The sequence below is a fragment of the Bufo bufo genome, chromosome 8 (genome assembly GCF_905171765.1).
Source record: "Bufo bufo chromosome 8, aBufBuf1.1, whole genome shotgun sequence".
NCBI classification, from domain to species: domain Eukaryota; kingdom Metazoa; phylum Chordata; class Amphibia; order Anura; family Bufonidae; genus Bufo; species Bufo bufo.
In genome coordinates, this window is record NC_053396.1 from 9,440,590 (window position 1) to 9,457,293 (window position 16,704).

The following is a 16,704-nucleotide window of genomic DNA, read 5'->3' on the forward strand; positions in this document are numbered from 1 at the left end:
GACACGGCCCCGGTGAGATGTGATTCCTGCTCAATAATTCAGCACGTGGAGCCGGGAAAGGGGGGTGGGGGACCAAAATGGTATATACCCCAGAAATAATATAAAAAAAAGAAAGGGCCCTTGTATTGGTGTGACTACCACTAATGGCTGCCCCGGTAGTGCCCATAAGGGTCCGCACCCAGACCCTGACATATGATTGACCTGTGCCCAAGAGGAACCTGTCAGCCATGAGCCATCACAGGCCGGGGTTCTAGGACATAGATCATAGGAGCAGCTGAGAACTGTATCTGAGCTAAACATGTGTGATACCGTCTGCTGAGCTCTGTATCTAAGCCTTCTGTTTGTCCTACTGCCTGCTGAGCTCGCTGTGGGATATGGTCTCATGAGCTCTGTGTATCTAAGCTTGTCATGGGTGATTATCTCAGCCTAACATTTGTGATACTGTCGGCTGAGCACTGTGTCTAAGCCTGTTTTGTGAGCTGTGTATCTAACCCTATTTTGTGCGATACTGCTTGCTGAGCTGTGTATCTAATCCTATCCTGTGTGATACTGTCTGCTGAGCTGTGTATCTAATCCTATCCTGTGTGATACTGTCTGCTGAGCTGTGTATCTAAGCCTATCCTGTGTGATACTGTCTGCTGAGTTGTGTATCTAATCCTATCCTGTGTGATACTGTCTGCTGAGCTGTGTATCTAATCCTATCCTGTGTGATACTGTCTGCTGAGCTGTGTATCTAATCCTATCCTGTGTGATACTGTCTGCTGAGCTGTGTATCTAAGCCTACCCTGTGTGATACTGTCTGCTGAGCTGTGTATCTAATCCTATCCTGTGTGATACTGTCTGCTGAGCTGTGTATCTAATCCTATCCTGTGTGATACTGTCTGCTGAGCTGTGTATCTAATCCTATCCTGTGTGATACTGTCTGCTGAGCTGTGTATCTAAGCCTACCCTGTGTGATACTGTCTGCTGAGCTGTGTATCTAATCCTATCCTGTGTGATACTGTCTGCTGAGCTGTGTATCTAAGCCTGTCATGTGACGTCACCCTGTGACTGGCTCATGTTGCTGATGTTAAAGGGCCACTGACCCTTCACTTGGGGGTCGGTCAGGAATGTCCTGATCGTGGGGGTATCTTTCCCGTTGAACAGGAAGCCTCTAATGGCTGATTACAGAGAACTGTAGATGGGATGCAGGGTTAGTATCCCTTTAAGAGGCCAGGGATCGCAGCAGCGGTGTCGGTGCATTGTCCTGCTGTGAATCACCTTTGTCTTCATAGCACTAAGCCTCCTGTCAGTCGCACGGGTGTGAACGTCACTGGGCCTACGTGGCGTCTTGGGCGCTGTGTGCCCGTAGGTGATCACATTCATACTGGATGACAGTCACCTGTGGGAAAGCTGGGTGACGCCCTAACGGCTCTCACGGGGGCGTTCACCCAGCTTTCCCACACCTCTCTGCCCAATGATGCATCCACCTGCTTCTGTAATACAGGTAGATTTTCTATTCTGGACTATGGGAAAGCTGGGTGACCGAGGAGCTGAGATGTCAAATGGGTTGTCACCCAGCTTTTCCTGTCGGCGGTTTCTATTCCTCTGTAGTTGTGCAATGAAAACCCTCCTTCTGTAGTGCTTCATAGATGCCGATCAGGACCCTGAGAAAGCTGGGTTCATCCGTTTCATTGTCTGGTTGTAATAGGGGCCATATTGGTAGTCTTCCCCTCGGGGTGCCCCCTTTGCCATTCAGTAGAGCTGTAACAGATCACATGACTCCCAGGAAGTGTCATTGAGTCAGGAGGGCGGAGCTTCACGGTTTCTGGCCCTTTAAGGTGAATTAAGAGAAGTTAGTGTGCCTGCTTTTTCTCCTCTGATAGGGAAATCAGTCCCTAAGGAAGAATAACCAAAAGACAGATTCCCTTAAAGGGGTTGTCCAGCTTGGTCATGAGGAGTGCGGAGTCTTGTTGAAAGGACCCTGTAATCCACTGTCTGTTAGGTTCAGGGCCCCTTTAAAGGGGTGTGGCCCTCTCACCTGGAAGCGGCGCTCCATGTTGTTACCTGCAGCAGAATTTATTGCCGCTCCTCTCTGATCGCAGCGGGTTTGACACTAATCTCTTTGTGTTTTACAATGTGTCATCGCTGGCTTGTGCTGGCGGTCTTGTAGCCTGCGGTTATGGCTGCCGTTACCATGGCTGCATTGTTTGTTGCTAAAGCAGGAGATGAATAATCGCCACTTTTGGGGAAGTTGCGATTGGAAAGTTCTGCCGTGTGTTTACTAAACCCTCAGCGGCGGGAACTGGTTTTGCAATGGCAGCGGACGGGGGCGGAGGTCGTCTGTGATTCGAACAGCACGCTCATGCACCAGGAGGATCAGGATGAACAATGGTTCTAGGGATCAGCCCCAGCTGCAGTAACCTCTGGGTGTATGGAACATGCTGACCTGGCCGCCGCACTTCCCGCCTTATCACCACTGGAAAGTTTGCTAAAGGTGGAGCCGGCAGGCCGAGCCGCGGGGATGGAAATGGTCATTTTCCCGGCTACAGATTGGTCATTTCCTGTAGTAAACCATGCAGGATAAGTACTGACGACGCGTGCAGACTTCTGCAATATGCTTTGTGTAGGTCCAGGGGCTTGTAGACTTTACCAGGTCAGTACACAAATATGAAGAGGGAGGGGCCCAAAAATCTAGGAGCCCCTTAGTATAGCGCCCCTGTTTCTTTGCCATGGGAATGGAAATTGTGTTGTACTACTACTACTACTACTACCCACCTCCAACAGCTACTCCTCCTCCGCCTCATTGCTGCTGTGACTGCTACCCACCATCACCAACCACTGTTCCTCTTCCTTAGGGCTCATGCACATGACCGTTGGATGTTTTGCGGTCTGCAAATTTCAGATCCGCCAAACACTGAAAAATAATACGCTCGTGTGCATGAGCCCTTACTAGTGCTGCAAACTACAACTACTACCCACCAACTACTTCCCCTTCTCACTACTATTACCCACTATTACTAGCACCCACCACCAGCAACTACTACTCCTCACTAGGGTTACCCACTCCTCCTCCTTCTCATTAGTGTTACCCACTCCTCCTCCTTCTCATTAGTGTTACCCACTGCTCCTCCTCTCTAGAGCTACCCACTCCTCTTTCTCCTTCCCACCATTGCTACCCACTCCTCTTTCTCCTTCCCACCATTGCTACCCACTCCTTCTTTCTCCTTCCCACCATTGCTACCCACTCCTTCTTTTTCTCACTAGTGTTACCCACTACTACCTGTAACCAGCACAGCTACCCTTTTCATATCAATAGAGAAGTACCCAGACATGTAGGCGCCCCCCCCCCCCCCCTACTCCCTTACAGCTGCAAAGCACTTCTCTGTCTTTGTTTGCCAGCATTAACTTTTCCTTCACCTTCTAAATGGAACTGATGCACTACTAATACTACTGACCACCCCACCCCCTGCTATTACCCCTTGGGCCATATCAACATGCCCAAGCATTTAGGCTCCCCTAGCCACAGCCCTTTATGAACCCCTTGCATGTTGTCATGTTCACCTTGTGAGCAGAAATTGTACATTTCTACCACAACTACTACCTACTGCCCATCATCCAACACTACTACTCCGGCCATATCTAAAGAGGAGAGCCCAGAATTGTAGCTTGTAGCCGTACCCATTAGATTCCTTGCCAAACTCTCTGATTTCAGTGGGACCAGCCAACCATCTCTGGGGTGTCCCAACAGCAGATATCGAGTGAGAGAAGGAAGAGGCTGTTTTCCAATAATGCACGTATGACTAAGGCTGTGGCCATTGTGCACCGTGACTCAGGCCCCCCCCCCCCCCCCTCCCCAAAGACCGTCTATGCGTGCAGGTGCCCTGGTACCAGCATTGTGTCTCGTGTCCCTGCCCCTTTAAACAATGTGTGGAGTGATGTCAAACATGTGTATGGTCAGTGACAGCCCTTTATACCTGGCGTACAGTGCTCCAAACAGGCGGAACGGCGGACAAAAGCTGCGTTTCTGTCACCTTGCCTTTTATAAAGGTCACACAGGTGTGCAGCTAAACTTAGAAGAATGGCCGCACTGCTCGGCCCAGGTCTATAAACGCGTCCGATTGTCATAAGGTTTTAAAGGAGAAGCATCACTTCTGTAAAACAATCTTTTGTGGACCTTAGAAACGCACCATTGATAGCGCACCATTATCATACACGTTTCTGTTTCTTCCCTGCAGTACCGCTTTCCACCACGGCCTCTCACACAGACTTCAATGCAAAAGCGCCACCCTTTTATCAGGCCCAATGTAGATTTTTAAAATCGGATGACTTTTGAATTAAACTTTACCCCAAATTGGAATGAAGCTGTTCGCAACGTCTACGTTCACAGATCATTTGCTACTACACCTCATACAGGCGTCTGGAGACCTGCGATATTACACCCACTCGCTTATGTAACACCCGGCGCAGTCTCGTAAGGCTTTCACCGCTCTGGGTTGGGCAGCGCCTGGGTGTGATCACTATAATTAAACCCTATTATTATCATCTTATTGTGCAACTTTGGTTTCCAAAGAACCGGGACAGAGAGAGAGAGAGTGCAACATTTGGCTATAGTGTTGCAATCATGCTTTGCAACAATGTATCACTGAGTGAACGACAACATTAGCTTGCCAGAATAGGGCGATTCGGAGGAAACACAATGTTGTGCTGATAACGGAGAGCAATAGCTTAAAGGGGTTCTGCCAAGTAAAGTGGTGTTCCCTTTCTGCTGCACCTCAGGGACGTGTCCTTTCCGCTGCAGCTCTCACCCTGTAACTGTCACAGCTTCTAACAATGGTTGTGGCTAGTGGCATTTAAAGGGGTTGTATCATCTTGGACATTGGGGGAATATCGCTAGGATATGCTCTCAATATCTGATAGCTGCGGGTCCCACCTCTGGCACCTGCACCTATCCCGCAAAGTGCAGGAGGGTACACCGCGCTGCGGGGTCCCTCCATTCATTTCTATGGGACTGCTGAAAAAAGCTGAGCGGAGCACTTGGCTGCTTTTTGGAAGTCCCATTGAAATGAATGGGAAGCGCGGCCTCCGCTCCATTCACTTCTATGAGGCTAAGGCCTCATGCCCGCGACCGTTGTTGTGTTCCGTGTCCGTTGTTCCGTTTTCCGGAATTTTCTGCGGACCCATTGACTTTCAATGGGTCAGTTAAAAACTCGGAAAATGCACCGTTTGTCATCCGCGTCCGTGATCCGTGTCCGTTTTTTTTCCTATCATTTGCAAGGCAAACTGACTTTTTTTTTTTTTTCACTTTTCATGTCTGGTGATCCTCCAAACATCAAGGAAGACACACGGAAACAAAAACGGAAACGGATCACAGAACAACGGAACCCCGTTTTGCGGACCGTGAAAAAATACTGTCGTGTGCATGAGGCCTTACAGAAATAGCTGACCCAGCACCAGTTATTTTTCGTCAAATCCCGTAGAAATGAATGGAGGGGGCCACACATGCACGTATGTCCTCCTGCCCGCAGCTATCCGATATTGAGAGCATATCCTAGCTGTATGCTCCCAATGTCCAAGATGATACAACCTCTATAAAGGATGGGGCTGAGTATATGCGACCACCTTAGTGAGGTGGACAGAGAAGAAGAACAAACAGCTGGTGGCGCTATTCACATACATTCTATTGAATAAGGCCTCATGCACACGAACGTATATTCTTGCCGTGTCCGTTCAGTTTTTTTTTTTGCAGACCGTATGCGGAACCATTCTTTTTAACGGGTCCGCAAAAAAACCTGAAGTTACTCTGTGTGCATTCCGTTTCCGTATTTCCGTTCCGCAAAAAAGTAGTGCATGTCCTATTATCCTTAAATCACGGTCCGAGGCCCCATTCAAGTCAATGGGTCCGCAAAAAATACGGATCAAATACGGAAACCATACGGATATGTATTGTAAGAGGACTTAAATCAGAAGAAAAAAAAAACCTCTGATGCGGAACAACTGATCAGTGAAAAACGGACCGCAAATCAACAACGGTTGTGTGCATGAGCCCTAACTCAGTGGCTGTACTAAATTTTTTATTACACAATTATTTTGTGTAATTAACTATTAACTAATAATTTACAATTATTAAAGTATTCCGATCCAGGGTCTGGTTTGAAAAAATGTAGAATATTATTTGTGGCACTCTCTTTGAATATCGTCCATTTCCAGTCCAGCATGGCGCCCTCCCTGAGCCGAGCGCCGCGTCCTTGAGGTAGTTCCGGGACATCTTCAATTCATCTCCAATCCCTAAGAGCTCACGTTCTCGGTAGAGACGGTGCCCATTCTAATCCCGCTAATCGCTGCTATTTGCAGATGAACCAGTAATTGGGTCTATTAAAAGTTGGAAGTCGGCTGTAATCCGTGGCCAGGTCCTGACGTGACTGCAGAAGGTTACCAGCGATCCTGACCCTGTCCCTAAGGGCTCGTTCACACGAACGTATTTTTGCGTTCTGCGTATGGTCCGTATACGGAACCATTTATTTCAATGGGTCCGCAAAAGATGTGGACAGCACTCTGTGTGCTGTCCGAATCCGTTGCTCTGTTCCGTGGCCCCGCAAAAATTATCCTATTCTTGTCAGTTTTGCGGACAAGAATAGGCATTTCTATAATGGGCCTCCTATTCCGTTCCGTAAATTGCGGAAGGTACACAGGCGGCATCCGTTTTTTTTTTTTTTGCGGATCTGAAATTTGTGGACAGCAAAAAACGGCACTGTCGTGTGAACGAGCCCTAATGCATATCCTCTGCATATCCATAGAGGTCCATGCTAAGATTCTGTCTGCAGCCACCACTAGGGGAAGCTCACTGCATACAGTGATATTATTCAGCTCTATGTATAAGATGGCTGCAGTTAGCTCCCCCTAGTGGTGGCTGCAGGCAGACAAATTATGATGGTTCCCCTCAATGCGTGTGCAGGGGAGCTGGTAAGAAAAGAAAATTCCAGCCTACTATATTAAGAAATCTGAAAACCGCAATCAGTGACGCCAGCTTAGCAGCATTGGGAACCGAAACAGTCTAGCCATAGGCTAAGACTGCCCTTTTCCCTCATGCTTTACATTGCAGCTGAAGAAAAAGCCAGGAGATCTACAAAAATGGAAGATCCTGCAGTTTTTTTTCTTGTATTATGCGTCAAGTTTTCAAAGCTGCTTTTGATCTCCGTTTTCACTGGATTTCATGGCCTTTTTAAAGGGGCGGTTGTTTCTGGGCTACAGTATCGGGGAAGCCCTAAACATTGCTTTTCATTAGACACCAGTTGCTCTTCAGCAATCTGGATGCCGACAACACCAGTCCCACAGAAGCAGTACCCTCCAGAGTTGTCACCCGCTTTCTGCATTGCCTGGCCATTACATGATAGGTAGTCTAATCAATGGGACGTTGTATTCATTGTCGTATTCCATGTTACTCTATATTCTCGTCATTGTGTGGTTTTGGATCGATGTCCCCTGCAGCAGATCACAGGCTCCTAAATCTCTGTCCTTCGTTTTAAGAAGGCTCTGTGGCTGCCCGATAAAACACACTCTGCAAAGAAAAGCCCCGGCCCGTAGATTATCTGCTGTGTACAGTACCAGGAACAGCCCTGCACCTGGGAGATAGAGGCGGCCACCGAAGCCAGCTCTGATTAATCGTATAGAGAGCGTCCGCCGCGGTAAATCATTACTGCAATGTCTATTCTAGTGTTTACCTGGAAAACTACAACTCCCAGCATGCCGTGACGGCTGCTAGAAGGTGTGCATTCACAATTCCCATGTTAAAACAAATGACCTGTGAGCCTCTCAGAATATACGGTACATTTTATTATTTTTACTTGTATAGACCTGACATCATCCACAGCACTTTACAGACATTTACAGAACTCAATGAAATCTTCAAAGTTCTTATATATGACTTTGACTACAATAATACTGCCTCCTATGTACAGGAATATAACTACTATAATACTGCCTCCAATGTACAGGAATATAACTACTATAATACTGCCTCCTATGTACAAGAATATATCTACTATAATACTGCTCCTATGTACAAGAATATAACTACTATAATACTGCCTCCTATGTACAAGAATATAACTACTATAATACTGCTCCTATGTACAAGAATATAACTACTATAATACTGCCTCCTATGTACAAGAATATAACTACTATAATACTGCCTCCTATGTACAAGAATATAACTACTATAATACTGCTCCTATGTACAAGAATATATCTACTATAATACTGCTCCTATGTACAAGAATATAACTACTATAATACTGCCTCCTATGTACAAGAATATAACTACTATAATACTACCTCCTATGTACAAGAATATAACTACTATAATACTGCCTCCTATGTACAGGAATATAACTACTATAATACTGCCTCCAATGTACAGGAATATAACTGCTATAATACTGCCTCCTATGTACAAGAATATAACTACTATAATACTACCTCCTATGTACAAGAATATAACTACTATAATACTGCTCCTATGTACAAGAATATAACTACTATAATACTGCTCCTATGTACAAGAATATAACTACTATAATACTGCCTCCTATGTACAAGAATATAACTCCTATAATACTACCTCCTATGTACAAGAATATAACTACTATAATACTGCTCCTATGTACAAGAATATAACTACTATAATACTGCTCCTATGTACAAGAATATAACTACTATAATACTGCCTCCTATGTACAAGAATATAACTACTATAATACTGCCTCCTATGTACAAGAATATAACTACTATAATACTGCTCCTATGTACAAGAATATAACTACTATAATACTGCCTCCTATGTACAAGAATATAACTACTATAATACTACCTCCTATGTACAAGAATATAACTACTATAATACTGCCTCCTATGTACAGGAATATAACTAGTATAATACTGCTCCTATGTACAAGAATATAACTACTATAATACTGCCTCCTATGTACAAGAATATAACTACTATAATACTGCCTCCTATGTACAAGAATATAACTACTATAATACTGCTCCTATGTACAAGAATATAACTACTATAATACTGCCTCCTATGTACAAGAATATAACTACTATAATACTACCTCCTATGTACAAGAATATAACTACTATAATACTGCCTCCTATGTACAGGAATATAACTAGTATAATACTGCTCCTATGTACAAGAATATAACTACTATAATACTGCCTCCTATGTACAAGAATATAACTACTATAATACTGCCTCCTATGTACAAGAATATAACTACTATAATACTGCTCCTATGTACAAGAATATAACTACTATAATACTGCCTCCTATGTACAAGAATATAACTACTATAATACTGCCTCCTATGTACAGGAATATAACTAGTATAATACTGCTCCTATGTACAAGAATATAACTACTATAATACTGCCTCCTATGTACAAGAATATAACTACTATAATACTGCCTCCTATGTACAAGAATATAACTACTATAATACTGCTCCTATGTACAAGAATATAACTACTATAATACTGCCTCCTATGTACAAGAATATAACTACTATAATACTGCCTCCTATGTACAAGAATATAACTACTATAATACTGCTCATATGTACAAGAATATAACTACTATAATACTGCTCCTATGTACAAGAATATAACTACTATAATACTGCCTCCTATGTACAAGAATATAACTACTATAATACTGCTCCTATGTACAAGAATATAACTACTATAATACTGCCTCCTATGTACAAGAATATAACTACTATAATACTGCTCCTATGTACAAGAATATTACTACTATAATACCGCTCATATGTACAAGAATATAACTACTATAATACTGCTCTTATGTACAAGGATATAACTACTATAATACTGCTCCTATGTACAAGAATATAACTACTATAATACTGCTCCTATGTACAAGAATATAACTACTAAAATACTGCTCCTATGTACAAGAATATAACTACTAAAATACTGCTCCTATGTACAAGAATATAACTACTATAATACTGCTCCTATGTACAAGAATATAACTACTATAATACTGCCTCCTATGTACAAGAATATAACTACTATAATACTGCTCTTATGTACAAGGATATAACTACTATAATACTGCTCTTATGTACAAGGATATAACTACTATAATACTGCTCCTATGTACAAGAATATAACTACTATAATACTGCTCCTATGTACAAGAATATAACTACTATAATACTGCTCCTATGTACAAGAATATAACTACTATAATACTGCCTCCTATGTACAAGAATATAACTACTATAATACTGCCTCCTATGTACAAGAATATAACTACTATAATACTGCCTCCTATGTACAAGAATATAACTGCTATAATACTGCTCCTATATACAAGAATATAACTACTATAATACTGCTCCTATGTACAAGAATATAACTACTATAATACTGCCTCCTATGTACAAGAATATAACTGCTATAATACTGCTCCTATGTACAAGGATATAACTACTATAATACTGCCTCCTATGTACAAGGATATAACTACTATAATACTGCTCCTATGTACAAGGATATAACTACTATAATACTGCTCCTATGTACAAGAGTATAACTACTATAATACTGCTCCTATGTACAAGAATATAACTACTATAATACTGCCTCCTATGTACAAGAATATAACTACTATAATACTGCCTCCTATGTACAAGAATATAACTGCTATAATACTGCCTCCTATGTGTAGCTGTCAGTCATATTGTCTCAGTCGTGTAGTTGACTCTTCTCTTTCTCCTGCAGATGAAGATCTCCTTCAATGAGCAGAACATCCACACCATGTTTGAGTACCCGTCTGAGACCTCGGTGGCTGAGGAGATGGGAGGTGTCGAGGTCAATGACGCGTCCGGCTCAGAATCTGAGGAAGACGATAAACCTTCTGGTCTGTTTCTCCCTCGGGCAAAGTTTGTGAGCACCGGTGCAGCCAGCAACTCTGCAAACTCAGGTAACGCCCTGGATGAGGAGGTTCTGCCTCAGATTTAATATTAGTTGTCATTTGGTTACATCTGTTTCTGGGAAAGCTGGGTTACATATAGTTACATAGTTGATATGGTTGAAAAAAAGACATACAGTAAGTCCATCAAGTTTAACCAAGGGATCGGTGAGGACGTGAATCCCAGAAGGAAGTGAGACTCAGATTTCTACACATTTTCATAAGAATTAATGTCATTTACTTTTAAGAATTCTTGTAAACCCTTTTTGAAACTGTTCCCGCTGTGCCCACGTCCTGAGGAGTCTGTCCCACAGATTCACAGTTCTTACAGTAAAGAAGCTTTGACGCTTCCGTTGACTGAACTTCTTCTCCAGTCGGAGGCAGCGCCCCCTTGTCTTTTGAGGGCATTTCACATGGAACAGCTTTTCGCTGTATTTATATACTTGTACAGGTTAATCGTGTCCCCCCTTGGACGTCTCTTCTCAAGACTAAATAAATTCAAGTCTTTTAATCTTTCCCCATAACTCAGACCCTCCAGGCCCCTTATCAGTTTAGTCGCTCTCCTCTGTACGTTTTCCAGCTCCAGGGCGTCCTTTCTATGGACTGGTGCCCAGAACTAGACTGCGTATTCCAGATGAGGCCGCACCAGCGCTTTGTAAAGTGGTGATATCACATCCCTGCCCCGCGAGTCCATGCCTCGTCTAATGCAGGACAATATCCTGGTGGCCTTAGAAGCAGCTGATTGACATTGTGCTGTAATATACACCCAAATCCTTCTCTAAGTGACTCCCCCAGTGTTACCTCCCTTAGGACATATGAAGCACGGAGATTATTACTACCAAGATGCAGAACTTTACATTTGTCCACATTGAACCTCATTTGCCAAGTTGATGCCCAATCACTCAGTGTCCCGGTCAGCTTGTAGTATGCGGACATCTTCCATAGACCGTACAGTACTACACAGGTTAGTGTCATCTGCAAATATAGAGATGGTGCTATTAATCCCGTCCTCGATATCATTAATAAATAATAGAGGGCCCAGCGCTGAACCTTGGGGTCACCACTTATAACCCGGGACCATTCTGAATAGGAATCACTGACCACAACTCTCTGGACACGGTCCTTCAGCCAGTTCTCAATCCAATTACAGACTGTACAGTGATCCCTCAGGATACAATGGCCTCAGGATACAATATTTCCAGCATACAGTGGTCTTTTCTGACCTATCGTAAGTTGAAACTAGACTCACCATACATTGTCTCAGACTCAGATCCAACCTTTCATGGCCACTTCTTTGGTAAAATAGCTGGATTAGTTGCTAGTAACCAGCTAGTCCTGATTGTTAAAAGTAGTATAGACAAACCGCTCACTCTCCTTACAATTCTGGATTGGGTGCTCTAGTCTCAAATTGATTCACTCAAATCAACAAAGGCGTAATAAAAATCCTGATTGTTATATGTAAGGACTTGTTTTATATGTCTTAGTTATCCTTAAATCTTCATTTTCTCTCATCTTGAATGGCATTTTGGGGCTTTGGAACCGATTACTCAAGTTACAATTGTTTCAACATACAATTGTTGTCCTGGAACCAATTAATATTGTAACTTGAGGGACCACTGTACTTTCCAAGCCTATAGACCTTACCAATTAAACGTCTATAAGGGACAGGATCAAAAGCCTTTGCAAAATCTAGAAACACTACAACCTCAGCCGCCCCTCTGTCCAGGCTACTACTCTCCTCACTACATCCGGAGCTGCCCCTCTGTCCAGGCTTCTACTCACCTCACTACATCCACAGCCGCCCCTCTGTCCAGACTACTACTCACCTCACTACATCTACAGCCGCCCCTCTGTCCAGGCTTCTACTCACATCACTACATCCACAGCGGCCCCTCTGTCCAGGCTACTACTCACCTCACTACATCCACAGCCGCCCCTCTGTCCAGGCTTCTACTCACATCACTACATCCACAGCCGCCCCTCTGTCCAGACTACTACTCACCTCACTACATCCACAGCCGCCCCTCTGTCCAGGCTTCTACTCACCTCACTACATCCACAGCGGCCCCTCTGTCCAGGCTACTACTCACCTCACTACATCCACCGCCGCCCCTCTGTCCAGGCTACTACTCACCTCACTACATCCACAGCCGCCCCTCTGTCCAGGCTACTACTCACCTCACTACAGCCACAGCTGCCCCTCTGTCCAGGCTACTACTGACCTCACTACATCCACAGCTGCCCCTCTGTCCAGGCTACTACTGACCTCACTACATCCACAGCTGCCCCTCTGTCCAGACTACTACTCACCTCACTACATCCACAGCCGCCCCTCTGTCCAGGCTACTACTCGCCTCACTACATCCACAGCCGCCCCTCTGTCCAGGCTTCTACTCACCTCACTACATCCACAGCCGCCCCTCTGTCCAGGCTTCTACTCGCCTCACTACATCCACAGCCGCCCCTCTGTCCAGGCTACTACTCACCTCACTACATCTACAGCCGCCCCTCTGTCCAGGCTACTACTCGCCTCACTACATCCACAGCCGCCCCTCTGTCCAGGCTACTACTCGCGTCCTCATAAAAACAAATCAGGTCAGACAACTTCTGTCCTTGGTAAACCCATGTTGGTTGTCACTTATGATATTATTTACAGTCACATACTCCTGTATATAGTCCCTTTAAAAGTCCTTCAAACATGTTTCCCACAACAGAAGTTAAACTGACTGGTCTATAATTACATGTAGAGAACCAAGATCCCTTTTTGAATATGGGCACCACGTTTGCCTTGTGCCAATCATGTGGCGCTGTACCAGTACCTAGAGAATCTTTAAAAATTATAAACAGGGGCACAGCAATGGCTGAACTGAGCTCTGTAAGAACTCTTGGGTGTTATCCATCTGGACCCGGAGCCTTGTTCACATTTACCTTATTTAACTTCTCTTGGACCATATCTACAGTTAGCCAGTTGAGTATATCACTGGATGTACTAACAGCCCCAGCACCACAGGTATCAGCTTCTTTCTCTTGTTTTATATATACAGAACAAAAAAAATTTGTGACTCTGCCTTTTCCTTATCTTCAGTGACTACCCCACCATTACCATTATTTAAAAATTCAGTGTCTTTGCTCTGCCGGACAGAGTTTGCTTCTTATAGTTTATAACCTGTATGACTTCCTTCGCTGCTTCCACGTGGGTTATCACCCAGCTTTCCTGGTTTTCTGAATGGCAAAGCCTTCCCAAAGAGATGGCCGCAGAAGAGGACTCCTAGTGCGCCGCCTGTGGCTGTCAGGGCATGCTGGAAGTTGTGGTTCTGCAGCCGCTGGTTGGAGACTCTTGCTCCAGAGCGATTTCAGCCATGACCCCTTGCACCGGAGTGTCCTGGAGTGGGCCGCATCACTATGCATGGTGCCTGCGTTCGCTTCCTAGAAGGGCGTGGACTTTACGATCACTGTAGATGTTATTAAATGAAATATTATATAACCGGTTGTGACATGTTTGGTCGCATTTCTACACCGTGGCGCTGCAGACGGCTCACGTGTTGGAAACCCTTAGTCACCTATATTTATTATTGTCCTTGGGGCTGTGAGTCATGGCGGAGGGGCAATGGCGTGAATATCGGACACTCTTATCACCAGCAGTCACTTCTTAAAGGGACAGTACACCTGAAGTTTTCACGTGTTGACATGACTGGGTGTTCCTTAAGACGATGCCTAAGAGGAAGTGTGACCCCCACCGGATCCACTCATATCTTCATTGCTCCGTCCAGAAATATTGTCATAGGAGCAGCTGTGACATGTATGGACGATGAGGGTCACAGTACAGGGCATATGTATTATCATGGAGGAAACCTCGAGGAAAGACGTTTTCTGAACTTCCTGATGACAGGCAGACTCTACCTAGCCTGAAGTGTCTGACAACAGTGAACGGTAGTTTACAATGTACATATATATAGAAATAATGTACATGGATAGCGGAGTCACTGTGTACAGACATTACTTATCCTGTACTGATCCTGAGTTACATCCTGTATTATACTCCAGAGCTGCACTCACTATCCTGCTGGTGCAGTCACTGTGTACATACATTACTTATCCTGTACTGATCCTGAGTTACATCCTGTATTATACTCCAGAGCTGCACTCACTATTCTGCTGGTGCAGTCACTGTGTACATACATTACTTATCCTGTACTGATCCTGAGTTACATCCTGTATTATACTCCAGAGCTGCACTCACTATTCTGCTGGTGCAGTCACTGTGTACATACATTACTTATCCTGAGTTACATCCTGTATTATACTCCAGAGCTGCACTCACTATTCTGCTTGTGTAGTCACTGTGTACATACATTACTTATCCTGTACTGATCCTGAGTTACATCCTGTATTATACCCCAGAGCTGCACTCACTATTCTGCTGGTGCAGTCACTGTATACATACATTACCTATCCTGTACTGATACTGAGTTACATCCTGTATTATACTCCAGAGCTGCACTCACTCTTCTGCTGGTGGAGTCACTGTGTACATACATTACTTATCCTGTACTGATCCTGAGTTACATCCTGTATTATACTCCAGAGCTGCACTCACTATTCTGCTGGTGCAGTCACTGTGTACATACATTACTTATCCTGAGTTACATCCTGTATTATACTCCAGAGCTGCACTCACTATTCTGCTTGTGTAGTCCCTGTGTACATACATTACTTATCCTGTACTGATCCTGAGTTACATCCTGTATTATACTCCAGAGCTGCACTCACTATTCTGCTGGTGCAGTCACTGTGTACATACATTACTTATCCTGTGCGGATCCTGACATATCCTATATTATACTCCACAGCTGCACTCACTATTCTGCTTGTTATTGGAAACAGTCAGTAAGCTAGAGACAACCCTTGCAGCTTAACACATAGGGGCAGATAGTTTTCAGTCTCAGAACTGACTGCAAATCACTAGAGTAAGCACTGTGTAGACCTTAAACAGGGTAAGAGATTTCAGCTCTGAAGCTCAGTTCTGTTAATCCTTTGTGTAATCCAGAGCGTCTTTAACGAACCCTGTGTTTTCCTCCGCGGTCTGTGTGTCGGTACTTTCCCCCCTCTTCCAGATGTCTTGTGGTCCGGCCCCTCCTTATCTCCATAGACTTTGAATGGAATGTTCTTTATTGCTCTGTTCTATGGGTGACATGTGGGGAAAGTCCAGACGAGTGACGTCAGTGAAAAGCGAGGAGGATGAGAGTATTGACTCAAAGGCAGGGTCACGTATGTAAACACATGGAGACTGGCAGCTAATCAGATCTCAGTTGTCGAGCATCACATGACCGTTAAAAATGTAAGCCGGCATTTGATTGGACGCTGTAGGTTCCACCCTATCAGTCTCGGTGTCACCCTTAAAATGCCAAATTTTCGAATATTCCGGATTACTGGACTGGCCAACCGGTGCCAGACTATCGGATGATCTGGACTATTTTATACCATTTTATTTTATTTTTTTCATCTTTTTTCTTTAGGTCTCTCTAATTACACCCCGAAGCACTCGGTGGAGTACAGCACATGGCAGGACGAGACGTCTCAGGGGGACTCCACAACTGAAGACCTCAGCACACCGAGCCAAGACATGGTGAGCCCCAAGACCATTCCAATCTTATTGTGCAATTAATATTTTTTAAGCTCCGCCCAGTGTCTTCGAGGGGATCTCCAGCAAAAAAGCA

General features: G+C 44.3%; 1 protein-coding gene across 1 annotated transcript in view; it reads left to right on the forward strand.

The window, feature by feature from the left end:
* Positions 1-16,704, forward strand: part of TPRN (taperin) — a 41,529-nt gene that overhangs the window by 23,407 nt on the left and 1,418 nt on the right. Inside the window, exons 2-3 of the mRNA XM_040406079.1 lie at positions 10,798-10,999; positions 16,504-16,613. Of these exons, the coding sequence (XP_040262013.1) occupies positions 10,798-10,999; positions 16,504-16,613 (312 nt within the window). The remainder of the gene's footprint in view (positions 1-10,797; positions 11,000-16,503; positions 16,614-16,704) is intronic.